Source organism: Balaenoptera borealis (genome assembly GCF_965194805.1).
Source record: "Balaenoptera borealis genome assembly, chromosome: 1".
Lineage (NCBI taxonomy): Eukaryota > Metazoa > Chordata > Mammalia > Artiodactyla > Balaenopteridae > Balaenoptera > Balaenoptera borealis.
In genome coordinates, this window is record NC_138860.1 from 99,753,941 (window position 1) to 99,781,274 (window position 27,334).

At 38.5% G+C, this 27,334-nt stretch overlaps 1 protein-coding gene across 19 annotated transcripts in view; it reads left to right on the top strand.

Moving 5' to 3' along the window:
- VAV3 (vav guanine nucleotide exchange factor 3) overlaps positions 1–27,334 on the top strand; it is a 513,627-nt gene that overhangs the window by 63,401 nt on the left and 422,892 nt on the right. For all 19 annotated transcript variants that reach the window (XR_014242136.1, XR_014242137.1, XM_082383492.1 and 16 more), the window contains exon 2: positions 22,175–22,291. Coding sequence is in view for 17 of the 19 variants with exons in the window: in XM_082383492.1 (XP_082239618.1) it covers positions 22,175–22,291 (117 nt within the window). In the remaining 2 variants the exon portion in view is untranslated. The remainder of the gene's footprint in view (positions 1–22,174; positions 22,292–27,334) is intronic.

The window sequence follows — 27,334 nt, forward strand, 5'->3', positions numbered from 1 at the left end:
GGAGGATTGGATGAGTGTATATGTGTGGGTGTACACACACTGATGCTTAGAATAGTGCCTGGCATGAAGTAAGAACTGTATAAACGTTAGTTCTACTAATATTATTCTGATTCCTGCATTATTTTTACAATAGCAGATGACACGCCTTGACATTTATCTCATGTGGGAACTTTGTCGTTTTATGATCTTGTGGGGGAATATTAATGCATATAGACACCTACTTAGGAAAAAAGTTGGATATGGTGAATAAGAAGAATGCCATATTTGGCATGTGATCTTTTAAAAAGAGGTTCCAGATAACCTTTCTCAGAAGAACACATGGGTTCTGCAAAAATAGATTACATTTAAGCAAACACACTCTTTTGCCTTGTGATTTTTATTATAAAGTTGGAGATGACTACTCGTGGGAAAAGTATTTTTCTAGACATATAAATATCAAACTTTAAGAAGAAGCAAACATTTAAAATTTAGTCTAGCAAAATATTAATAGAAAAATTATTTTGAATTTTTTAATAGAATCTTACACACAGAATACATTCTAAAAGAAAATTACAGTGCTAAAAATGAAAATGTTCAGTGACAGGATAACTGACAGTATGAACATCTGACACATGAGTATTTGTAGGGTGACACTTGAGCTTTTAGCAACTTGACCAAGTTTTTTACTATAAATACATTAAAAATTTTTTTCACTTCCTGGTTTTGGTTGAACTATTCTAGTTTCCATCCAGAATCATCTGGAAGATCCTTTTTATTAGCCATGGACTAGAGCCCACATAGCACTTAGCCTAGTCCTAAACACCATGCAGGCAGGCACCTGGGAAAGAGACAAGTAAAGCTAACCTTGGAATACTAATGCTGACTCTTAAAATGGGTATAGGACAAAAAAAGAAATGGTAATTATGTGACATGATGGAAGTGATAGCTAACTTCATGGTGGTAGTAATCATTTTGCAATATGTAAGTGTATCAAATTGCCACGTTGTACTTGTTAGACTTATGCAAAGTTACATCAGTTATATCTTAATAAATCTGGAAAAATAAAATAGGTATAGGAATGGGGAAAAACTGGGCCAAGAAAAGAGTATCTTTGCCTTCTTTAAACTCAAGAGCCTGAGTATGAAATGACCAAGCCAAATACTTGATTTGCAGAAATTCAAGGAAAAAATATTCATTCACAAAAGAATTTCATGGGATCCTTATCATTTTTAATGAATGTGTATTAATTCAGTGCATTTATTGCAGTCTTTATATATATAGATAGATAGTAGTCTGTCCCCTACTGATTTCATAACTCACTTTTTGTCCTTTTTTTTTGCACAAGTTAAGTAACATTTTAAATATTGCCTAAATTCAGATAGCAGAGTAGTTGGTTGAAGAAATTGAAAAAAAAGAGAGAGACGTGGGGGAAGGGAGAGAGTGAGAAAGAGAGAGAGAGAGAACCAGAAACATCAAAGAAAGGAAGTTTATAGGAAAGTGAAGAGAACAGTAATGATGCTTACATTTCTACAACTCCTTAAGGTTAAGTGCTAATCCTTGGACTGTGAACTCCCTGGGAGAAGGGGCTTGTCTATCTTCTCTTCTGTCTTTGGCATCTATCCTTGTATCAGCCTTGTGTCTTTGGCATCAGCCTGTCTTTAATGATGCCTCACACTTAGGCACTCAGTCAGTGCTTAATGAATGAAATGAATTAATGAACTTAGATTTCTCATAGATTATCTCATCTAATACAACAGACCTGTAGGGAAGTATGATTATCCCCACTTTATAAATGGGGAAACCAAGACTCATATGGGTTAGGTGATTACCTAATAATGATAATTCTGCTAACAATGGTATTCCATAATGACATATTAATCATATAAAATTAGGAATGTATTTTATTTCATTGGCATATCACCTTATTATAAAAAGCAATAAGCTATATTTAGGAATACTTACTAAAATTATGCTTAACATGCATAATTTCACTAAAATAAGTACAATCCTATGAGGAAGATAGAATTTGTCTACACTTTAAACTCTGGAGCTTAGAGAAGTCAAGTAAGTTTCCTAAGTTCACTTGGCCAGTGGATGGGTCATTTGAGTGCAGGACTTTCTGACCTCTGAACCCTTTCTTAATCATTACACTAAATGACTTCCTTACAACCACATAATTCTTGATGGCAGAGCCAGGATTTACATCCAGGTATTTTGTTCCTAGTTCTTATTCCCCTTTGTATCCAGTGTCTGTTGTGTGTGTATATTGTGTGTGTGTGTATGAATGAATGTGTGCATTCCTGTATACGTGTGTATGTGTGTGTGTGTGTGTATACATATACAGCACTTGCACTGTGTTAGTCTGTGTTTGGGACATATAATAATGAATAAAAAATCAGATCTTGTTACTATACAATATGGTACACTTTATGAAAGATATATAATTAAAGTAATGTAACAAGAGGAGAGAATGACCAGCTCTCCCTGGAGTTGCCAGGGAAGCCTTAACACATGAATGTGGTGTTGTGAAGGGTGAGGGATGTTCTAGGAAGAGGAAGAAGAGGAATGATGATGTAATTTATTGTACAAACAACTTTTTTTAAATGATAGGAACATTATCAATAATTGTAGCAGGACAATAGGGCTTAAAGATCATCCATGGTAAATCAGGACAGTGGTCCTCCTATGGAAATGCCATTTGAGGCAGAGGGAACTACATTTACAAATGACTGTTCAAAAATCATACAATAGCATTTCAACTGGTGTTAGATAAAAAATAAAATTAAAACAAAAACAAAAACCCAGTCCACAACTACCTTATAAGATTAGGGTGGCAGTGGGTAACTGCTGCTGAAGAAACAATCTATGAACATCTATTTAGAGAGAAGACAGTTCTAGAGTGATGTAGTACAGTCTGTTTAAATTGTATGACCTGAAAGTATTTTTAATTCTTTGGTAGGAAAAAGGCTAAGTTGGGGGCAGATTTGAGTTTGCAGAAGTTCAGTGAGAGATTTGACTCAAAAAAGGAAGACTAAAGGTATCTGGCTATGGGAATTAACAACTTGGGTTAATACATCCATTTATTTTTTCCTTTTAGATTTTTCTATTGCCCCTGGAGATAAAACACTGTTAATTTGATACTGAGCTCAAGAAAGGTGTGGTGAGAAGTATTAGCGATTGTTTGATTAACAGGTTTTCTAAACAGAGTACAAATCTCCTGGATTTAGAGATGAAAAGTTTACTGGGAAGCTAAGAAAAAGGTGGGAAAAAGGAAAGACCAAGGAGCATTTTCTGTACTTAATTAGGATGTATTTCTTCTTGGTTAAGTATTCTACTTGGTTAATACTTCCAGAAGGAAATATTATATAGAAGTAGTGGTACTTATTGGAAAAAAAAGTTCGTTTGTGTGTAAGCATACAGATAACGTTTATAAGTCAGATCAAAATCTGACCTGTAGTTCAGTTCTTGATAATACCGTGATTTTAGTGCAAATTCTACGTACCCTTATTTAACTCAGAAAAAACTACAGTTTTAATTTAATAAAATATATTGTGAAATCGTGGGCAGAGCTAAAACCTGAAGCATAAATCATAAAGACATCTCTCTGTCAGGTAATAAAATCAAAAGTGATACATACAGTTTGCATAAAATTTGGGGATGATGCTAAATTGGGAGGGGGTGTGGGATAGAATAATTTATTCTATTCTAATTTTTATTCTAATATGCAGATAGAATAACAGAGAGGTTAGAAATGTGGGCAGAAAGGAATTAACACAGTATTCTTAAGTGTACTCCTAAGGATATTTTACAAAAAAAGCCTCCCCAAATTTTGAGGTTAACAGACTGGCTAAAGCCCAGATAATCTGGTATTTTATAAAATTAATAATTATTTCAAATTTAACAATGTGACTTTCCCACTTCATTGTAACACAAAGAAATGACAAAGCAGAAAATGAACTGAAAAAATCAAAAGGTGTGCTGGAAAAAATTTAAATGTATATCATTCTGGTAAGGAGGTCAAACAAAGTGGGGGTCGGGAGACATCAGAAAGCCAAGTATCTGATACACCCAAGTATCTGAGTGGGTGGTGTGTGCGTTGGGGTATCGTGTGGCCCTGGCTTTATGTGAACAGCAAGGGTTTTGAACTGAAAATGAAGACATGAGGCTGGTGAAATATTTAAAAAATCTTCTGTGTGAAAGGCAATATGAGAGATGTAATTTGGATATTCAAATATGAGGATTTGGGAGGCATTTATTGTGGCGGTAGAAGGGCAAAATGTTAGAATTTAGGTTTTCTCAAACTAAATTTATTTATAAGAGTGTACTTGATATTGCTGTTTTAACAACATTCACTTGGTAGGTCACTATAGCCAAAAAAAAGTTCAGTTGGCCCTTGAACAGTTTAGGGGTTGGGGCGCTGACCCTCCCCTCAGTCAAAATCCACGTATAACTTCTAGTTGGCTCTCCTTATCCGAGGGTCCTTCCATAGGGAAGTTTCCTCTGTATCGCAGGGCTCCTCTGTATCTGAGGTTCCTCCACATCCTTGGATTCAACCAACTATGGATTGTACAGTATTGTAGTATTTACTATTGAAAAAAATCCTTGTGTAAGTGGACCCGCGCGGTTCAAACCCGTGTTGTTCAAGGGTCAACTGTACTAAATTCAGTCCATGATCAAAGTGATTCAGTTAGAAACTGGCTTCCCAGAGCTTTCCTGAAATATGCTGCATGGCAGTCACGGTGATTGCTGCTCACTGGCTGGGCTTAAGGAGCCTCCGTAGTGAAGGTCAGGGCCCCAGGCCGCTGCTCTGACGTTGACCAAGGTGTGGATTTGGTCCAGAGCCTTGCATTGTGGGCACACCTCCAAGAAGAGTTTTCTTAGACTCATGAAAAAGCACTAACAGAGTTCCCTGGTGGTCTAGTGGTTAGGATTCAGCGCTTCACTGCCATGGCTTGAGTTCAATCCCTGGCCACGGCCAAGATTTAAAAAAAAAAAAAAAGCACTAACAAATATGCTGTCTGTTTCTAGTTTAACTTAATAGCCTGTATTTAAGGAAGGCAAATTGAACTTATTTTCTTGCTTTTGAAAAAATATAACTGGTAGAACATTTGTTAATGTAATGTTTTCAGGTGTATGTTTTTGTTGTATTTTTTTAAAAAAATCCTCTTTTTTTAAAGTTTTCCCCAAGTATGGGTTTGTTTTTTAAAAATTTTAGTTTATACTGAATACTGGTGCAGTGCAGTGGCAAATATAAAAGTATGATCTCTAGGATGTGTGTTAGGGGGAGTGAACTGTGAGGAACAGTGTGACAGAGTTTCCAGCGTGGGCAGAATTGAAGGTAGAAAGTACAAGTCTGTATAAACCCAGGTGAATGAGATTTGTAGGAAGACAAAAGCGTTTTTGGAAATCATCCACTGTACAGAGCCCATCTTAGCTCAGTCCTCTTAGATTTCTTAAAACTTTTGGGGCAAAGGAGAATAAAGGAAGTCCAGTAGTTGAAGTGGCTGTAATATTTTCCTGTGGAATGATGTCTTCCTAGGCTTTCCTTAGGGCAGACCCCAAGTCTGTTTAAGTCACAGGCGCCTGTAGTCAGGTCCTAATCCTGCTGTAGAGCTTCCCCACACCTCTGTTCCATGGAGGCCACACAGCTTGGCAGGAAAGAATCCTGGCAGGGCTTGGATCTGGTTCTATTACTTGTTAGCTACCAGGACCTTGGGTTATTTACTTTGTCTCAATGCCTTATGGATAGAATAGAATAATAGTGTCTTCCTCATAGGGTTGTTGTCTATTAACTGAGATTCTTCACAGATGTGCTTAGTGCCACACCTGGGGCATACATGTTTACACTCACTGTAGAGTCATAGGCATTATTATGAGGCACTGCCTTGTCCTTTTGGAGAGATGAGTTCTGAGTTCCAGTTGGGATCTGGTGTTGGCCGACTTTTCCAGCCTCATGCATCTCTTGTGCTCTCTTGCATCTCTTGTGCTCTCTTGCCTGCACTCACTGTGGAGGCCATGTGAGTTTCTGCATTTCCTCCAAAAGGCCAGGCCTTTGCTTCTCACCATATGGTTTCTCATGACCTTTTGTTCATCCTCTGACACTCAGTTCAGCCACTTCCTTGGAGGAGTGAATCTCAACCTGCTTCCTTCATTGGATGGAGCAATTCCCCTGTGCTCTCACTAACCCAGTGCTTGCCTCTGGACTTACTACACTGGGATTGCAATGCACTTTCTGTGCATTCGTTTCTCTCCTTCACAGGACTGTCCTCCCTTGGAGGGCAGGATCCGTGGCTGCCAGCTCCCTGGCTTGGGGCAGAGTCTGCTACGTAGGAGACAGACTATTACAGTTGTTAGAGGTGTGGTCTTTGGAGCCAGCAACATGGCTGTGAAACTTGCTCTCCGACTTACTGACCATGTGCCCTAGAGCCAATTATTTTACTCTCTGTGCCTCAGTCACCTCATCTGTAAGTGGCAATTATTATAGTACCCAGTCCATGGAATCAAGGGTAGAGGGAATGAGGCGGGAGAGACACAGGCTCACTTGCCCCTCCACTCTTTCCTTCCCTTTGGTGTCTCCTGCTACTCAGTCCTGCTCTGGCCGTGCCGAGGAGCAAGGGGTGGTGTGCAGGCAGCAATGGGTCCAGGCGCAGAGAGTAGGGAGGTGGGGACTCCTCAGTCGTGCTTGGGTGAAATGTGGGGAGTTCTGTGGCTGCCTCCCCAGGTGGCTGTCTCTACGGGGTGGTGCACGAGGTGAGTTGTTTGCAGTCAGACCTCCTTGTTTCCGTTTGCATACAGCTCTTTTTTTCTTTTAGATCAGACTCACACTAAACTTTATTCCCATTCTCTGGATTAATGGACTTCCAAGGCTCATCTCCAAAAGCAGCACAAATTTGTATACCACAGGATTTTTCCTCATTTTGAGTGTTGTTTCTAGTGAGGACCCACCTCAGCTGCCTGCCTTCTGGGGTAACCCAGTCGTGGTGGCTCTCGCTCCCTCCTTCACAGGGAGTGGCTTTCTTGGTTGTGCAGCTGATTCCACCATCACTGCCACTCCTACCAGAACCACGACTTCCATTCTACTGGTATTGCTGTCACTGGTACTATTGCTGTGACTACTCCTACCAATATCAAAATTCTGACGTTTAGCTATTGCGTTCTACTGTCACTTAGTGTCCTCTGCAGAAAGAAATACCTGTTTTTCTCTACCCACAATAGGGAACCTTGTAAGCCAGGCTTCTCTGGAATGTGGATTGGGCCATTTTTAATGTGCTTTAGACTAGCTGTGTTCCAGGTAACAATGCGGTTGAGTGTTACTTTTTCTTATTAAAGGCCATAGCAGGTATTGCTTTCATTAGCAGGTTAATGAACACAGTAAAATAGGCTAAATTTTGACCTCTGTACTTCCCAGCCATTCAGTTTTCCAGTGCAAAGACTAGAAAAACATAAGGAGGATGAAAGATGCTGTTTGAAAATCAGTTAGCAGGCCACCACTGAATTACACATCATCATCTGGGCTGGCCACCCAGATGATGCTTATGAACAAAACTGCTTAATAATTTAAAGTCTTTATTTTATTTATAATCATTAACATCACTAACTTCTAAAAAGGCTTTTGAGGTAATTTAATAATGAATATATATTGATATATTAACATGTAAGTAAGAGGATACGCTGACAATTTAATGTAAAATTTCAATATGAGTTCGCTGGCTACCAAGGAATGATGATTATTAATTCTTTTATGCAGATAAACTGCATCATCATTCATGCATCAGTTTATTAAAAAAATGTGTCTGTTGTAAAAGCTGTGGGGATACATAGATGAAATAAATGTAGTCTCTGATCTCAAAAATGTTTATTTCATGTAGCAATAGTTGGGCAAACAGATATAGTCAAGATACATATTATCACAGGTGTGAACCAGGTGCTACAAGGTATGTAGGATGCACGTGTTTTTACAACCTAGCACTACACATATGAGCTTAATCATTTCAGTATTTACATATAACCCATAAAAGTGCCTCATCATTGGAGAAAATGAAAAAAAAAAACCCGTGACATTCACAGAAAGATAGACAAGATGAAAAGGCAGAGGGCTATATACCAGATGAAGGAACAAGATAAAACCCCAGAAAAACAACTAAATGAAGTGGAGATAGGCAACCTTCCAGAAAAAAGAATTCAGAATAATGATAGTGAAGATGATCCAAGACCTTGGAAAAAGAATGGAGGCAAAGATGGAGAAGATGCAGGAAATGTTTAACAAAGACCTAGAAGAATTAAAGAACAAACAGAGATGAACAATACCATAACTGAAATGAAAACTACACTAGAAGGAATCAATAGCAGAATAACTGAGGCAGAAGAACGGATAAGTGACCTGGAAGACAGAATGGTGGAATTCACTGCTGCAGAACAGAATAAAGCAAAAAGAATGAAAAGAAATCAAGACAGCCTAAGGGACCTCTGGGACAACATTGAACACAACAACATTCGCATTAGAGGGGTCCCAGAAGGTGAAGAGAGAGAGAAAGGATCTGAGAAAATATTTGAAGAGATTATAGTCGAAAACTTCCCTAACATGGGAAAGGAAATAGCCACGCAAGTCCAGGAAACGCAGGGAGTCCCATACAGGATAAACCCAAGGAGAAATGCGCTGAGACACATAATAATCAAATTGGCAAAAATTAAAGACAAAGAAAAATTATTGAAAGCAGCAAGGGAAAAACGACAAATAACATACAAGGGAACTCCCATAAGGTTAACAGCTGATTTCTCAGCAGAAACTCTACAAGCCAGAAGGCAGTGGCATGATATACTTAAAGTGATGAAAGGGAAGAATCTACAACCAAGATTACTCTACCCGGCAAGGATCTCTTTCAGATTCGATGGAGAAATCAAAGCTTTACAGACAAGCAAAAGCTAAGAGAATTCAGCACCACCAAACCAGCTCTACAACAAATGCTAAAGGAACTTCTCTAAGTGGGAAACACAAGAGAAGAAAAGGACCTACAAAGACAAACCCAAAACAATTAAGAAAATGGTCATAGGAACATACATATCTATAATTACCTTAAACATGAATGGATTAAATGCTCCAACCAAAAGACACAGGCTTGCTGAATGGAGACAAAAACAAGACCCATATATATGCTGTCTACAAGAGACCCATTTCAGACCTAGGGACACCTACAGACTGAAAGTGAGGGGATGAAAAAAGATATTCCATGCAAATGGAAATCAAAAGAAAGCTGGAGTAGCAATACTCATATCAGATAAAATAGACTTTAAAATAAAGAATGTTACAAGAGACAAGGAAGGATACTACATAATGATCAAGGGGATCAATCCAAGAAGAAAATATAACAATTATAAATATATATGCACCCAACATAGGAGCACCTCAATACATAAGGCAACAGCTAACAGCGATAAAAGAGGAAGTTGACAGTAACACAATAATAGTGGGGGACTTTTAACACCTCACTTACATCACTGGACAGATCTTCCAAACAGAAGATTAATAAGGAAACACAAGCTTTAAATGACACAGTAGACCAGATAGATTTAATTGATATTTATAGGACATTCCATCCAAAACCAGCAGATTACATTTTCTTCTCAAGTGCACACGGAACATTCTCCAGGATAGATCACATCTTGGGTCACAAATTAAACCTCAGTAAATTTAACAAAATTGAAATCATATCAAGCATCTTTTCTGACCACAATGCTATGAGATTAGAAATGAATTACAGGGAAAAAAATGTAAAAAACACAAACACATGGAGGCTAAACAATACGTTACTAAATAACCAAGAGATCACTGAAGAAATCAAAGAGGAAGTACCTAGAGACAAATGACAATGAAAACACGACAATCCAAAACCTATGGGAGGCAGCAAAAGCAGTTCTAAGAGGGAAGTTTATAGCTATACAAGCCTACCTCAAGAAACAAGAAAAATCTCAAATAAACAATCTAAACCTACTCCTAAAGGAACTAGAGAAAGAAGAACAAACAAAACCCAAAGTTAGCAGAAGGAAAGAAATCATAAAGATCAGAGCAGAAATAAATGAAATAGAAACAAAACAGTAGCAAAGATCAATAAAACTAAAAGCTAGTTCTTTGAGAAGATAAACGAAATTGATAAACCATTAGCCAGACTCATCAAGGAAAAGAGGGAGAGGACTCAAATCAATAAAATTAAAAATGAAAAATGAGAAGTTACAACAGACACAGCAGAAATACAAAGCATCCTAAGAGACTACTACAAGCAACTCTATACCAATAAAATGGACAACCTGGAAGAAATGGACAAATTCTTAGAAAGGTATAAACTTCCAAGACTGAACCAGGAAGAAATAGAAAATATGAACAGACCAATCACAAGCACTGAAATTGAAACTGTGATTAAAAATCTTCCAACAAAAGTCCAGGACCAGATGGCTTCACAGGTGAATTCTATCAAACATTAGAGAAGAGCTAACACCCGTCCTTCTCAAACTTTTCCAAAAAATTGCAGAGGAAGGACCACTCCCAAACTCATTCTATAAGGCCACCATCACCCTGCTACCAAAACCAGACAAAGATTCTACAAAAAAAGAAAATTACAGACCAGTATCACTGATGAATATGGATGCAAAAATCCTCAACAAAATACTAGCAAACAGAATCCAACAACACAGTAAAAGGATCATACACCATGATCAAGTGGGATTTATCCCAGGGATGCAAGGATTCTTCAATATACACAAATCAATCAATGTGATACACCATATTAACAAATTGAAGAAGAAATACCATATGATCATCTCAATAGATGCAGAAAAAGCTTTTGACAAAATTCAACACCCATTTATGATAAAAACTCTCCAGAAAGTGGGCATAGAGGGAAACTACCTCAACATAATAAAGGCCATATACGACAAACCCACAGCCAACATCATTCTCAATGGTGAAAAACTGAAAGCATTTCCTCTAAGATCAGGAACAAAACAAGGATGTCCACTCTCACCACTATTATTCAACATAGTTTTGGAAGTCCTAGCCACAGCAATCAGGGAAGAAAAAGAAATAAAAGGAATACAAATTGGAAAAGAAGTAAAACTGTCACTGTTTGCAGATGACATGATACTATACATAGAGAATCCTAAAGATGCCACCAGAAAACTACTAGAGCTAATCAATGAATTTGGTAAAGTTGCAGGATACAAAATTAATGCACAGAAATCTCTTGCATTCCTATATACTAATGATGAAAAATCTGAAAGAGAAATTAAGGAAACACTCCCATTTACCATTGCAACAAAAAGAATAAAATACCTAGGAATAAACCTACCTAGGGAGACAGAAGACCTGTATGCAGAAAACTATAAGACACTGATGAAAGAAATTAAAGATGATACCAACAGATGGAGAGATATACCATGTTCTTGGATTGGAAGAATCAATATTGTGAAAATGACTGTACTACCCAAAGCAATCTACAGATTCAATGCAATCCCTATCAAATTACCAATGGCATTTTTTATAGCACGAGAAGAAAAAATCTCAAAATTTGTATGGAGACACAAAAGACCCCGAATAGCCAAAGCAGTCTTGAGGGAAAGAAGTGGAGCTGGAGGAATCAGACTCCCTGACTTCAGACTATACTACAAAGCTACAGTAATGAAGACAATATGGTACTGGCACAAAAACAGAAATATAGGTCAATGGAACAAGATAGAAAGCCCAGAGATAAGCCCACGCACCTATGGTCAACTAATCTATGACAAAGGAGGCAAGGATATACAATGGAGAAAAGACAGTCTCTTCAATAAGTGGTGCTGGGAAAACTGGAGAGCTACGTGTAAAAGAATGAAATTAGAACACTCCCTAACACCATACACAAAAATAAACTCAAAATGGATTCTAGACCTAAATGTAAGACCGGACACTATAAAACTCTTAGAGGGAAACATAGGAAGAGCACTCTTTGACATAAATCACAGCAAGATATTTTTGCATCCACCTCCTAGAGTTACGGAAATAAAAACAGAAATAAACAAATGGGACCTAATGAAACTTAAAAGCTTTTGCACAGGAAAGGAAACCATAAACAAGACGAAAAGACAACCCTCAGAATGGGAGAAAATATTTGCAAATGAATCAACAGATAAAGGGTTAATCTCCAAAATATATAAACAGCTCATGCAGCTCAATATTAAAAAAGCAAACAACCCAATCCAAAAATGGGCAGACCTAAATAGACATTTCTCCAAAGAAGACATACAGATGGCCAAGAGGAACATGAAAAGCTGCACAGAATCACTAATTATTAGAGGAATGCAAATCAAAACTACAATGAGGTATCACCTCACACCAGTTAGAATGGGCATCATCAGAAAATCTACAAACAACAAATGCTGGAGAGGGTGTGGAGAAAAGGGAACCCTCTTGCACTGTTGGTGGGAATCTAAACTGGTACAGCCACTATGGAACAGTATGGAGGTGCCTTAAAAAACTAAAAATAGAATTACCATATGATCCAGCAATCCCACTACTGGGCATATACCCAGAGGAAACCATAATTCAAAAAGACACATGCACCCCAATGTTCGTTGCAGCACTTTTACAATAGCCAGGTTATGGAAGCAACCTAAATGCCCATCGACAGACGAATGGATAAAGAAGATGTGGTACATGTATACAATGGAATATTACTCAGCCATAAAAAGGAACGAAATTGGGTCATTTGTTGAGACGTGGATGTATCTAGACACTGTCATACTGAGTGAAGTAAGTCAGAAAGAGAAAAACAAATATCATATATTAACGCATGTATGTGGAACCTAGAAAAATGGTACAGATGAACTGGTTTGCAGGGCAGAAATTGAGACACAGATGTAGAGGACAAACATATGGACACCAAGGGGGGAAAGCGGCGGGGGGATGGGGGTGGTGGTGTGATGAATTGGGCGATTGGGATTGACATGTAAACACTGATGTGTATAAAATGGATGACCAATAAGAACCTGCTGTATAGAAAAATAAATTAAAATTCAAAAATTCAAAAAGAAAAGTCTTTATGCTGACACTTGCTGTTTATATATTGGGATAGTTAATTCACTTCTTTAAGTAATAATTTCTTTGTGTGTAAAATAAGAATTGTATCTAATCTATCATAAAGAATTTTTGTTAGAATCCCAAGAAAAAAGAAAACAACCCTGTAAATTTACATGTTATTAAATTATTATATTTTTGATTAAGTAAGTAAAAAAATTTTATCCTCTATCAATGAATTGCAGCCTGGACAGTAATCAAAATGGAAATATTGGCTTGTAGTTTACTGAAAATACGGCAGTTTTAGTTTAGGGACTTGAGTGCAAAATTGGAGCTAAGAAAAGGCCCTCCTCCATTTCTGGTCTTCTTCCTGAGTGTCCTTTAAGGTTTTAATCTGTTTGTAGTAATAGGATCAAGAGGAAAACTGAAGATATTGTGCAGTCCTGAATTGATGCTGAGTGCAGCATAATTATTTTATAATTATTCAGAAGGCATCTGTAGATATGATTTCTTCATAGAACAATGGTGATGATGCTCTTGTATGGGGACCTACTAACTCACAAGCGAAAGGGACAAATGAGGTCCTCATACAAATAAAAATTATTCTTCTTTTCTTTCTTTTTTAAAAAAAATTTCCAAAAGATGTAAGATTTAGCTGACCTAATTTTAAAAGACAGATGTAGAGGGAGAGAGGGGAAGATACGGCAAAAGGCACAGAGGTAGAAAACCCCAGTAAGGGGAGAAACTTGATTTCTTAGTATTTCCCTTCCATGCCTTCCTGCCTGCTAGTTCTACAAAAGGTGAGCAGTTAGGAGGAGTTAGAATGACAGGGGTACTAGGCAGAGACTTGAGTAAGTCTACACTGAGGCTCAGCTAAGAAGGAAAGCTCTCCTTGTACCTTAATATTTGTTGATGAGCTTCATCGTGGTCTCTTCTGTGTCTTCAAAACTGTCAATCAGCCTGTTAATGGCCACTCATAATTCAAATTACGCCAAACTCTCAAATTCAGAGACTTTCCTTCAAATGAGATGAGTGGCCCACCGAGAAATGAGACCCTGAAGACTTCTTTATCTGACAGCCTGGCTGTTGGTGGTTCCTATGAAAATTATAGTAAGTCAGCACATCTGCAGGGTCGTGAAGCTGTATTAGAAATTGTCGACCTTCCCACAAGATACCCTTTCTCAGCTGAGATTGAAATAACTCATTTCCTAAGCTGTGGAGGTTTTTCCTGTTACGTAGCCTCAGTTAACTTTAGGCCATTATTGCCAACAGTTTTAGAGAAGTACATGTTTATTCTTTCAAATAAAAAAGGGAAGCGATCCTGTTTGCATTCGTATCGTTGAGAAAAGTCAAAATGGTTTCTACACACATAGAGGGAAAGGAAACCATATACTTTATAAAAGGAGTAGAGGGAAAAGAGAGTCTTTAAGCATTTTATAGTGAACTTTAGCAGCCTGACCTTTAAATGTTTCCTTTGTGTAACATCAGTATCACTAGCATTGAAGTGGTAAGATTAAGAGGCAGGGCCGTGAAAAACCACTTAGCTTCTTCTGTTGTGATAGCTATTTGGTTATGAAACATTTTCTAATCCAGAGAGCTCTGGCCTGATGTATAATTTTCAGGGTGTCTCAGACCTTGAACGTGTTAAGCTTTCTTCTTTGAAGGTTTTCTGCATCTTTATTGAGTGCTTTTCAACCTGTAATAAATAAGCAAGCTGTTGATGAATTTCTGAAGGAGCAGAGAGGGTGAGCATGGAGGCTGAAGACTGTGGGCTGTATTAGAATGTGTCACTTGTCAGTGGATATACCTGAGAGAGAGGCTATGGAGTGTCTCCTTACCAGACCTTTTCAGATAAAGAGAAGAATTCATTGACTCAATTTGTGGCCCCTTTCCACATACCTTGTTTCCTAACTTGCTAACTTACCATTTTCAGGAAACACCCCCACTGTCCTTGCCTTGCTCAGGACAGAGCTCTGGGTTTGATTCTTAATTCTTCTTTTCTCCCTCACTCCCTCCACCCCACCCGTATTCAATCAGTTACCAGGTATTTCCTTTCCATATTACCTTATAGAGTTCTTTTCCCTTTCTCCTTCTACCATCCTAGTCCAAATCACCATGATTTTTTTCCTTAAATGAATATGACAGCATCCTATTCTTGTCTTATCTACCCCACATAATGTCCTTAATAAAGAGAAAAGAAAACCAGTTAATTCTGCACACTTCAAAATGGAGCTAGTATAACAGAGTCGATAAGGATATAGGCTCTGTAGCCAGAATGTCTGGATTTGAATTATGACTCCATTACTTTGGCATATGCAGTTATATAAAGTTGGGTAAATGTCTAAGCCTCTGTATATACGAAAGAAAAAAAATAAAACTTTCCTGATTGAGATGTTGTGAGGATGAAAAGACATAAACATTTAGCATGGAGCTTGGTATATAGCAAACACTCAAAAATGACTACAGTAGTCATACAATGCAAAATTGAGAATTCCACTCTCCTATTTAAAGACCTCAATGTTTCTTCTGGGATAAAGCCCACATCCCTTGGGCTTGCTCAGTAAGTCCCAGCTCCCCTGTCCAGCCCTGCTCTCACTGCCCCCCAGAGGGCTGTGTCCATTCTGAACCCCTTCCCCCGCCCCCACCAGCCCATTCTTTGTCTTGTCTCATCCTCATGCCATCCTGTGCCGTTTACCTGGACACCCTCACACCCCAAGTCTGGCACTTTCCCTTCTGCTCCCTGAACATCAACCATTCCGCCTCTTTTTGTGGCTGACTCCTGCTCACCCTGCAGTGAGTGGGAGTCATCCTTGATCGCTTACTCCAGAAGGCTGTCTCTGATACTCCAGGACTCCCGAGGGACCTTTGAATGCCGTCTTCATAGCATTTGCCATGTTGTTATGTAACCCCGCATTCACTTGTCTGTACGCTTTGCCGGACTAGAATATCTCTTTTGAGGGCAGAGTTTGGGTCATATTTTTGTTTTTTTAAGAATACCCAGTTCTTGGCAGTTTCATTCAATTAACCAGGCTTCCCTGGTGGCACAGTGGTTAAGAATCTGCCCGCCAATGCAGGGGACACGGGTTCTATCCCTGGTCCGGGAAGACCCCACATGCCGTGGAGCAACTAAGCCCATGCACCACAACTACTGAGCGTGTGCTCTAGAGCCCATGAGCAACAATTACTGAGCCCACATGTCACAACTACTGAAGCCCGCGTGCCTAGAGCCTGTGTTCCATAACAAGAGAAGCCACCACAATGGGAAGCTCGCACACCACAATGAAGAGTAGACCCCGCTCAACGCAACTAAAGAAAGCCCGCGTGCAGCAACGAAGACCTAATGCAGCCAAAAATAAATAAATAAATAAATAAATAAATAAATAAATAAATAAAATTTAAAAAAGGAAAAACAACCTACTGTCAAGCACTGGTTGACAGCATTAAATAAATAAATAAATAAATAAGTAAGTAAGTAAGTAAGTAAGTACCCAATTGAGAGGGGCGACGTTTTATGAAGTTTTATGAAACTTCATATAAAGGCAACTCATTAATATCTGTTAAGAGAGAAAATGCTATTTAGACCTTTTGTGTATCCTGGATACACAAAAGGCAACTCATTAATATTTGTTAAGAGAGAAAATGCTATTTCGACCTTTTGTGTGTCCTTGATTTTGGTAACTATCATGTGTGGATATATTTAATATTTAAAAAATCCTAGAGGTATTTAATTCTGGTTTTTAAAATCCTAATCCTAAAATCTAAAAAATCCTAAAGTTCTCTCTTATAAATCAACTAGGTGATTTAGCAAAGTTATATAATTTTTGGTCAAATGTAAGTTATGGTTATGAACTGAAATAATGAGGTGTATCTGTCTTTGTGCATCGGGTCTGAAGACAGAAGGTTTTAAGCTGCTGGCGATGCTACAAAGGACTATCAGCATGTCAAAACACCAACAACATCCCTAGGCATAAAGAAACTCTCCTGTTCACCAGTCTTCAGTGAATTCAAGTTTTCTCTTTCTTAAGAGAGTGAGATAAGAGTTTGCTTATTAGGCATTACATAAAGAAAATGATAGGATTTGGAGAGGTACTTTGAAGATCAATTAGGCCATTCTTGTTTACATTAACTCTTTCTGTTGCAAGTGATAGATTGCTTAAGCAAGGGGTGGAGTTACTGGTTCATTTGATATAATTGGCTCATGTAATTTGGGAGTAGCCTGATGCTCAGCCTTTGTTTTCTAAATACTACCATTTACCATATAAATTGAAACGGAACTGTTTGGAGAAATGGCTGATTACAGAACTTGGGCAGAGAAAATATGACAGCGGGCCTGGGACAGCTTGGTGTAAGAAAACAAAGACTAATGGAGTCGTCAAAAGGTCACAGAAGAGACCCCCCATGGCCAAATTTGGGACAATAGGAACATCAAAAAGACTAATGATGGCAATTAATTATTACACAAACAAAGATTAAAAAAAGGAGGGTGGAGGGCAGGGGAAGCTTGTCTTTAGGTGAGAATGCTAGCTAATAAATGTGGAAGGAATGATAGAATTTTGCAGTCCCAAATGGAATAATCAAAGCAAAGGTTATCAGTGGATGCTAAATCCATGGTGAAAAATTATCGGGAAATAGGACAGCCACGTGGTAACAAATTATCACCCCCAGGCTTTATTAATGTAAAGGGAAACATGTACCTTTACAATAGAGAGATGTGACAATAACCATCTTAACCAAGTAATCAAGCCTAGCATCAATAATAATGGGTTACCCTAACATTTTGTATCTTCTGATATGATGAACTATGACGTTCACAGGATAAAATATTTTTTCCAAAATTGTTTAACTTGTATCTTGACTTAGCTTTGGTTCATAGGAAATATAAGTGATGGGGAAATAAGTTTAATGATACCATGAGGAAATACTCAGACAAATGCCGAATGCGGGACATTCTATAAGATACCTAGGTCTGGACTCTTCCAAAAGACAGTGTCATTAAAAAAAAAAAAAAAAAAAAAGGCAGCAGGATTTTTAGATTAAAAGATACTGCAAAATTAAGCAACCAAATATAATGGGTAAAACTGAATTGGACCCTAGATTGGGTGTGGATGGGTGGGATAGTGTAAAAAAGACATTGGGTAGGCAACTGATGAAATTTGGACATGGAATGCATATGAAATAATATGGAATTGTTGTTTATCTTCTCAGGGTGGTAATGGTGTTGTAGGTATTTAGGAAAATATCCTCATTCCTAGGAGATGCATGTTGAGTAATTTAGGAGTGAAGTGCCATGGTGTCTGAGCTTACTTTCACATATGAATTTTTATAAATATATAGAGATATGGTTGGCACACAAAAACCCATATGGCAGTATGTTACAGTTGTTGTGTAAATGGAGTGTTCATTGTACTATTCTTCCTACTTTCCTTTTGGTTTGAAATTTTAGAAAATAAACTGGAAAAGGAGAAAGTTCAATGTAAGGAAAACAAAGCAAAAGGCTGGTGGTAGGTGGGCAGGCAGGTTGACAGGTCCAGCTCTGTCCAGGGCTTCTGTGATGGCATTAGGGCCCACTCCCTCCATCCCTCAACTCTGTTCCTGTACTTGCACAGAGCCGTTAAGGGAAGTGTGATCTTAGTGTTATTAGCCAATTTTGGAAAGCTACTAAAATTTCCAACTGTGATTAATAGAGAAGCTTGTCTTACTCATTTTTAACATTCCCAGTGTCTGGAACATTGTAGGCATTCAAAACCTGTTGACTGAAAAAATATGTAAATAAAGGGGTGACCAAACTTGATGATTGCCTGGAAATGTGAGAGCATACCAGTGACATTCTTCAAATCCAGTAAATATTTGTGGAATTTAATAGAATTGAATTAGTTAAGGGGCAAATAAGGTTAAGATTGGTTCCAGAAGTGAGGGAAAGTTCTGTTTTTAAATCATCTCTTGTATGCATACAGTAATGACAACATTTCTTTCTTTTTTTTTTACTTTCAGTAATGATACTTTTTTGAATTAATGATCAAAGCACTTGAATGGAGGTCTACTGTAGTTTTTCCTACACAGGGGAAAATTTGAGTTTGGTGTGAAATCTTCAGAGGGTAGCATGTGCAATTATGCTTTGTTCCTTGGTGAGCTATGAGTTGGGCTCTTAATTATGTAAAAAATATTGCAAGAGAGATGTTGCATAATCCCCAAGAGAGTAATTATTGTCTATCTTGGCAGAATGCAAGGCTTTTAATCTGTAAATAAGCAATTCTATGTGAAAGAGCTACATGTAGAGTGGTTCCGTGTTGTAAAGGTCTCTTATGAATTTTTTAAAATGAAAGCAGTAACTGTATGTGCAGTTTGGCTGCTGCCTTTGTACTTCAAAGGGTTTATGATGCTTCCCCTGTGGTTTTAACCCCTCCTGAAATACTTAAGCCTCAAGAAGGATTCCTGTAAAGGGTAAAACTATGTCTGGGTTAAGCCCATGAAAAATCTGAATTTTTCCAAAGTAGAGGAAGTAAAATGTGCTTTCTGCAAATTAAAAAACAAACCAAGATGGAAAACAGAACAACAAAATAAAATATTGACAGTGCTTTTAAAAAAAAAAAGCAAAGATGCAATAATTAGCTAATATATCTCTCACTTATTGGAGGTTAATAATTTTATTTTTACGTGTGCCATTGCAGCTACTATTTCCGAAATTCAGTTTCAGGATATGTGTGTACTATACGTAGGTGGATCTGCATTTTAGATACTGAAAGTAAATTCTGTTGGTTGTCTAAGTTGCGATAGCGTCTGCCTTCCCCCTTGTCCCTGTTAGTATCGATGAGCTGAGCATGTTCTCCAAGGTCAGTTTCTCTGCTTGAGCATCAGACCCTTCTCCTTTGCCCACTCAAGGACTTCCTTTGGGCGACTGTCCCTCTCCCTTGTGTGACCATCTTTCCCCTCTATCAAGTTATTCCTGTCAAAATAGAAACATGTTGTAACAGCTTCCATTGTTAAAAAGCCCTTCCTTGACCTCTTTCTCTCTGACTACCTCCTCAATCCTCTGTTCCCTTTTGCAGCAAAACTCCTAAGAATCTATATTCTATCTTTACTTTCTCTCTTCCCATTGTCTCTTGAAGTTGCTCTGCTCAGCCTTTCCCCACCCCCATCCTCCACATGGAACCTACTTTTGCCAAGGTGCACCCATAACCTTCACACAGCCAGATTCCCAGGACAGCACCTGGTCAAAACCTTATTTGAGTAGCAGCAGCAGCTGACACAGCTTATCACCCCTTCTTCCTAGAAACACCTTCTTTACTTGGCTTCAGGAAAAACCTGTTCACCTGGTTGTTCTCCTTCCTTACTGGTTCCCCTTTCTCTGCCCCTTTGTGGGCTCCTCCTTTTTTCCTGATCTAAGATGACTTGGCCCCAGGTCCTCTCCTCCCCTCTTCTTTCTCTCAAAGTCATCTCAGATAGCATCATGGTTAAAAATGTTTTATATACTCTAAAGACTCTCAGATTTAAGTCTGGAGTACATACCTGTGTCCTGGACTCCAGACTTGTATATCCAGTTGTCTGCCGCCCTGTGTCCCATTGGATGACTAATAGGCATCTCAAATTTAAGAGTCAAAATTGAACACCTGGTCTTCCCATGGCTGTCTCTCACCCAGATTATTGTAATAGCTTCCTGTCTGGTATTACTGTCTCTAGTCTTGCTCCAGCCCCTTTTGATCTATATTCAAAAAACAAAACAAAACAACAACAACAACAAAAGAAGCTCTGAAGAAAGAGCAGTAGGAACTGTTGCAGTCCAGGAGGAGATGGAACTGTAGCTGGGCTGGGAGTTAGAATAGAAAAGGGAAAAGAGAGAGGGTTATTGGCTAGAGGAACGGCAAAGTTCAAGCATAGAGGCAGGAATGAACACGGAGTAATGAGCACCAACAAGGAGAACAGCCTGACTGCCGTGGTGGGGCATGTTATAGAGGGCCTTAAAAGCTCAGCTGAGAAGTTTGTACTTGCTATGTCTGTGCATATTTTGTATACGTGAGAGGGGCCTGTTTACAAACCTGCACTTGAAACTCTAGGACTGTGCTGTCCAGTATGATAGCAACTAGCCACGTATGGCTATGGAGCACTTGAAATGGGGCTAGTCTGAATTGAGATATGCTGTTAAGTGTAAAATGCATACTAGATTTCAAAGATTTAGTACTAAAACTAATTTCATTTAAATGTTTTATGTTGATCATTTGTTGAAATAGTAGTATATTTAATATAGAGTTAAGTATTATTAGAAAAAAAAAATAAGCTGCAAGGATATATTGTACAGCACGCAGAATACAGCCAGTATTTTTTTAACTTTAAATGGAGTATAATCTATAAAAATTTTGAATCACTATGTTGTACACCTGAAACTTTATTGAGGTATAGTTTTAAATCAACTATACCTCAATAAAATTTTTTAAAAGAAAGAAAAAAAAAAACTTTTAAAGTATCAGACTCTGTCCCAAGGCCTCCAATGACTTCCCATCTCATTTAGAGTAAAAGCCTGTCCAACAGGGTCCTTCATCATCTGACCTCATTGCCTTTCCAGCTCACTTCCTGCCTTGCTCCTTGTCATCCACTCTGCTCTACCCACATTGGCCCCTTCCTCAGACATAACCTCAGAAGCTTCTGCCTCAGGGCCTTGGCATGGGTTGCTACTTTAGTCTGAATACTCTGTCCTGTAATTCTGCATGGTTGCTTCTTTACCACCTTCAAATCTCTGCTGCTTATCTGTCCTCTTCTCACTGACACCTTCTCTAACCATCTCGCTGAAGCTCCCCCCACCTCACCCAGCACTCCTGATCCCTCCTCCTGGCTTTATTTTTCTCTATTGCACTTATCACCATATGAAAATAAAAATATTTACTTTTTTGTTTTTGTTGATGGGTTTGTTCTTGTCTGTCTCCTCTTATTAGGATGTAAGTATCCTGAGGGCAGACTTCCGTCTGCCTTGTTCACAGCTGTGTCACTGGTGCCTGGGAGAGAGTGGGTAATCATTTAAGTACTGATGAGGGAGTAATTGAAAACAACCTGAAAAGTGGATGGATACTTCGTTGGCATTTCCCCAGCATTCTGGGCATGACAGAGGATAGGTAGCATTCAGAATGATTCGCTATATACTAATATCTGTTTCCCATTCCTCAGTTTCTCTGTTTGAAGAACATAAGGACATTCCTCACGGCCTGTTGTGAGACGTTTGGAATGAGAAAGAGTGAACTCTTTGAGGCGTTTGACTTGTTTGATGTCCGTGACTTTGGAAAGGTAATTACATTTTATTTTTTATGTATTTTTAAATTCAAGAACATTTTATCAAATAACTGTTGTCTCTTATCTTGAAGTAGGACATGTGACTGAAGTGGTATCTGCATTATGTAGTTAAATTTTACATGTAGGTGGCTTAGCCAAAAAAATAATAGCAACAACTGTCCAAATGAGATTAGAATTATTATTTTTTGTTATTAAAGCAGTATAAGGGGAATTTTTTATCCAGAGGTAACTTTTCCTGTTGGTTATCTCGGAGGGCAGGACTACTATTTCCCATCTTTTAGATAGTTCGTTGGGCTGTCATGACTGAGGACCAGTATTCTTTCCCTCCAGTCTTCTCCAAACCTGAAAGGCCTCTAATTTTTGGAAGTTGAGAATGTTCTGTTGCCTGTTTTGGCATTTGGGTAGGTGACTTGCAGAACATATGAAATCGCTGAAATGTTTGAGATTGTTGAATAACTCCTATTGCTTGGATTTCAGCAGATACATGTTAGATTGTTAGATTTCAATGACATTTGTCACATGTAAATTGGTTTTAATGTTTGCTCTTATTACTTGTATGTACACCAAGCACTTGTGTATAATAGGTGACTTCCTTTCAAAAGAATCAAAAGGAAAAGGATAGAAATCATCCTTTCAAAAGTTACATTCATTTATTTTGAAGTGATTGGGCATAAAGTTAAACTTCTTGTGTCTGAGAAGCCATAAAAGAGTCAGGCAGTTAGGTAACCCCTGATGTCATAATTGCATTATGAAAATAAGCAGGGAAAAACCTAAAAGATCTTGAGAAGTTTGCTCTTACTCTGATAATTCAGGTGCTAGTATCTCATCAAAAGGCTGTTTGAGAGTGACACTTCATTTGATTTTTAAGATGTAATATTTTTTGTCATACATCTTTACTGGAGTATAATTGCTTCACAATGCTGTGTTAGTTTCTGTTATACAACAAAGTAAATCAGCCATATGCATACATATATCCCCATATCCCCTCCCTCTTGAGCCTCCCTCCCACCCACCCTATCCCACCCCTCTAAGTGTAATATTTTGATTATAAAATAAAAAGCAAGCAATGGATTGGTTTGCTTGGCAATGGGAATAAATAGCACAAACTTGAAACAGAAATGTAAAAAATTTGATGCTGACATGCAGCAAGTATGGGGAAGCCAACCTGCCCAGGGAGAAAGAAGGTGTGGGTTCACTCTTGGTCACTTTGTGATCTGGACTTCAGCAGTCTTCTCCATCATCAGACCACCTGCCCACTTAGAAGTCTGTACAAAAGGAAATGGGTATAAGGATATGGTTTTTAGGATTCCTCTTTCTCTGGCCAGCTGTGATTTAGTTGTCTGGAGGTCCAAAAAAGTGATGGAGGATAACATATGGTGATAGTTACAAGGAACTGAAAACCAAGCCTCCTTGTAAAGAAGTGGTGGCACAGTTGTCTATGGCCATGAAGTGAAGCCATGAAGACAAAGAGCAGTCAGAGAGAATCCCAGGTGAAGTGGACAGTCCTCTAAGCTGTTGGCCCAGAAAGATGCCTTAACAGCTTATAAAGATATCTTTTGCTGTTCTTTGACCTTTCCTCCTATTTTTTTAAAAAACTCTTCTTTGATTTTCCTTTATTTCCTCCCTCTCTTTTGGGGAAATGAAAAAATGAAAGAAAAGTCTTGACTTTTTAAAGCTTTTCAAAAAGCTCTTCATTTTTTTTTTTTTGTTCGAATTTGTACAAAATGGTGTTGACAAAGACTGTGAAGTCATAAAAATTGTTTAGAAATGCATGGCTTTGTTTTAGTGGAATAACATTGCATGCTAGCTTCTTACAATGGAAGCTTTGTAGGAGAGCTGAGGTTATAGAAAGTTGAATATAAAGGAATTAACCGTATGCTTCTCATGGGTAATCATAGTTCTGGCTTCTTAAAATATTTTGGCAGTGGTAAGTCTGAAACAGAATTAAACCTGGGATTGCGGATAGAACTTGATCCTATATTTACCACTTTAAAATTATATACATTTTTGCTACTGCCAAGATTGTGCAGCTATCTCTTCAGAACTGTATTTGACCTAAGTGAACCACTGAAAATTAAAGAATTTAAGGGGCTGTTCCATAATTTACCAGTATTATTGCTATTAAACATAATCACTCTAAGCCAAACCACCAATGCCACCACTTATTGAACCCTTTTTTTTAAAAAATTAATTAATTAATTTATTTTTGGTTGTGTTGGGTCTTCATTTCTGTGCGAGGGCTTTCTCTAGTTGTGGCGAGCGGGGGCCACTCTTCGTTGCAGTGCGCGGCCTCTCACTGTCGTGGCCTCTCTTGTTGCGGAGCACAGGCTCCAGACGCGCAGGCTCAGTAGTTGTGGCTCACGGGCCTAGTTGCTCTGCGGCATGTGGGATCTTCCCAGACCGGGGCTTGAACCCGTGTCCCCTGCATTGGCAGGCAGATTCTTAACCACTGCGCCACCAGGGAAGCCCATATTGGACCCTTTTGATGTAGCAGATATCTTTTCAATCTTCAAATATATTTTTTAATCCTTATAACAACCCTATGAGGTGTAAGTACCAGTATTATTATTTTCCTCCTTGTACAGATATGCAAACCTGTGTCTGAAATCCACGTATCTAGTAGAGATTGGAGCAGTGGTTTGACCCCAGATTGGACTGGTTCTCCACTGCTGTACAACAGAGCAAACATTCCCATAGCCAGTACCCTGAACCAGCATGGGCCTATGTGCTTTGCAAGTATTGACACAATTCTCATATCAATCCCACCATGTAGGTTCTAGTACTGTCCCCATTTACAAATCCTAGATTGTAAGTGATGGATCTTGGACAATTCATGCAGTGTAACATTTTTAAGTTAAAAAAAAGTGAATGGGTTGCTAATTTAGAGACAAAGTAATTTCTGGTATTGTGAATATCAATTTTAACAGGATGTAGACAGGTTAGTTTGTTTCTCTCTGTTCCTTGAGGCATAATTAAATTTTTTCAATGAATTTAAAATGAAAAATATCTTTGTGTGCTCCCTGTCTGCCTTAATTCATACAAATAGTAAATCTAGGATCCATGTATACTTGGTACCATTTCACCTAGGAATATATTAAATTCAATAACAGTATCTAATGTTTTTTTTAGCATTTTGAAGCTTGGAGAGTGTTTCAGATCACTGACCTCATTTGATTCTCATAATAGTCTTGTGAAGGAAGGAAGCAAGTGTTCCCAGTTTTCAGATGAGGAAACTGGGAGGTGGGGAGGTTAAATGGTGACTTCAAGTTCTCCTTACTTGGGGACGGAGCAGGATCTGGCGCTCAGGGCTTCTGACTTCCCAGCCCTCTGCTTTTCTTGTCTGCTGCCTATGTTTTGGATCTCACTCCTGTGTGGATGCTTGCTCAGGGAAAAGGATGAACTCACAGGAGAAAAACCAAAGGACCATATGAAATTAAAAAGCACAAGTGATCTGTCACTTGGAATCTAATTACACTTTATCTTTAGAAAGAGAGGAAAGATTTAGGATACTGCATGAGTTATATTTAGGATACTGCGTGTGTTAACACGAATGAATGATAATTTTCCTTTTCACTAGTGAGTAAATGAAGAGAACACATTTTGGGTACTCTAGAAGGGCTTATGATAATTTTGCCTTTCAGTGTTAACTTTAATTTCTAGTATTGAGCTCTTTACCCACTGAAAATAGGGTATTGATTTTAATTCAAACTCATATGTCAACAAAAATTAGAATAGTTCTGAACACTTTCTATACTTTGGTTAAGAATCATGCAAGGATGGAGAATGAGTTTAGTAACTTGAACTCATTCAGGCGTCAGCAGAGAGAGGCCTTGAGGTTAACTCTGACTCTCAGGATTGTTAAATACAGTTGGCCCTTGAACAGTGGGGGTTTGAGCTGTGTGGGTCCACTTATAGCAGATATTTTTTCAATAAATACTACACGATCCGTGGTTGGTTGAATCTGCAGAGGCAGAACTGTGGATACGGAGGAACCGTATATATGGAGGGCTGACTAAATTATACATGGATTTTTGACTGTGGGGAGGATCTGTGTCCCCAACACCTTCCCGCCCTCTGTTGTTGAAGGGTCAACTATGCTGAATAAGGTTCCCGCCAGAGGTGGAGTCCTGGCCTCAGCCTGCTGAGTCTTCTCCCTGCTCTGAGGTGGGAGGAGCTTAGGTGCCCTTTTAAGAGCCTTTACCACCTCCTTCTGCCTTTGGGTTTATGTTTTTGTGTGATTCTGAAAAATCATTACTTTCTTACTTTTCAAAAAGATGGATCCTTTTCTGGCTTTCTAGTAACAACAAGAACAAAAAGTAAAATCTTATTAGTTGACCTCTCTGCTTGAGAAATGTAATTAAAAAAAAATCCTTTCCCCCCAGGAATGTTAGAAATTATTAATTTCTTTTTACATTGCAACAAGATCTGTAAATTTGCTCATTTTCATGCTGCATGTAAAGGATTTTCCGTTCCTCTGTTCAGATTGTCATTTTCTGATTAACACTTTTGTTGTTTGGAAACATTTCCTGCTGAGCTGTCTGTTGGCACACTTACAGTGCAGAAACACATGGGATTTTTCTTTAATGAGAACATTTCTAGTGAGTAACAGAAATCAGGCTGCTGCCGCTGTACAGATGAGTGATGAAGTCAGTTCCTTCCCCTGGCAGCTCTAGGTGGATATAAGGGCCTACTTCCTGCTACCCACAGATGTCACGTCTGTTGTTTCAAGTGTTGTAAAGCACCTGACAAGTGTAAGGTGGTATGTTTTCTTGAATCAAAGAGAATCACAACTGGCTGAAGGTAGTTCCAGCTGATGTTAGTAGCAGTAGGGTAGTTTCTATGTGTTCAGGTTCAGGGCAAGCACTGTCTAAAGGAATTCAGAGCATTGGCTTAGGTGTGGATCAAGGATTCAGGTAAGAACATTAGTTGAGAAGAGGTAGTGTTGTGTTTTGGCTAAGAACATGGTTTCTGAGTTGGATTGCAGTTTGCACTCCTTATGGTATGTGATCTTGTGCAAGCTACTTAATCTCTTTGAGC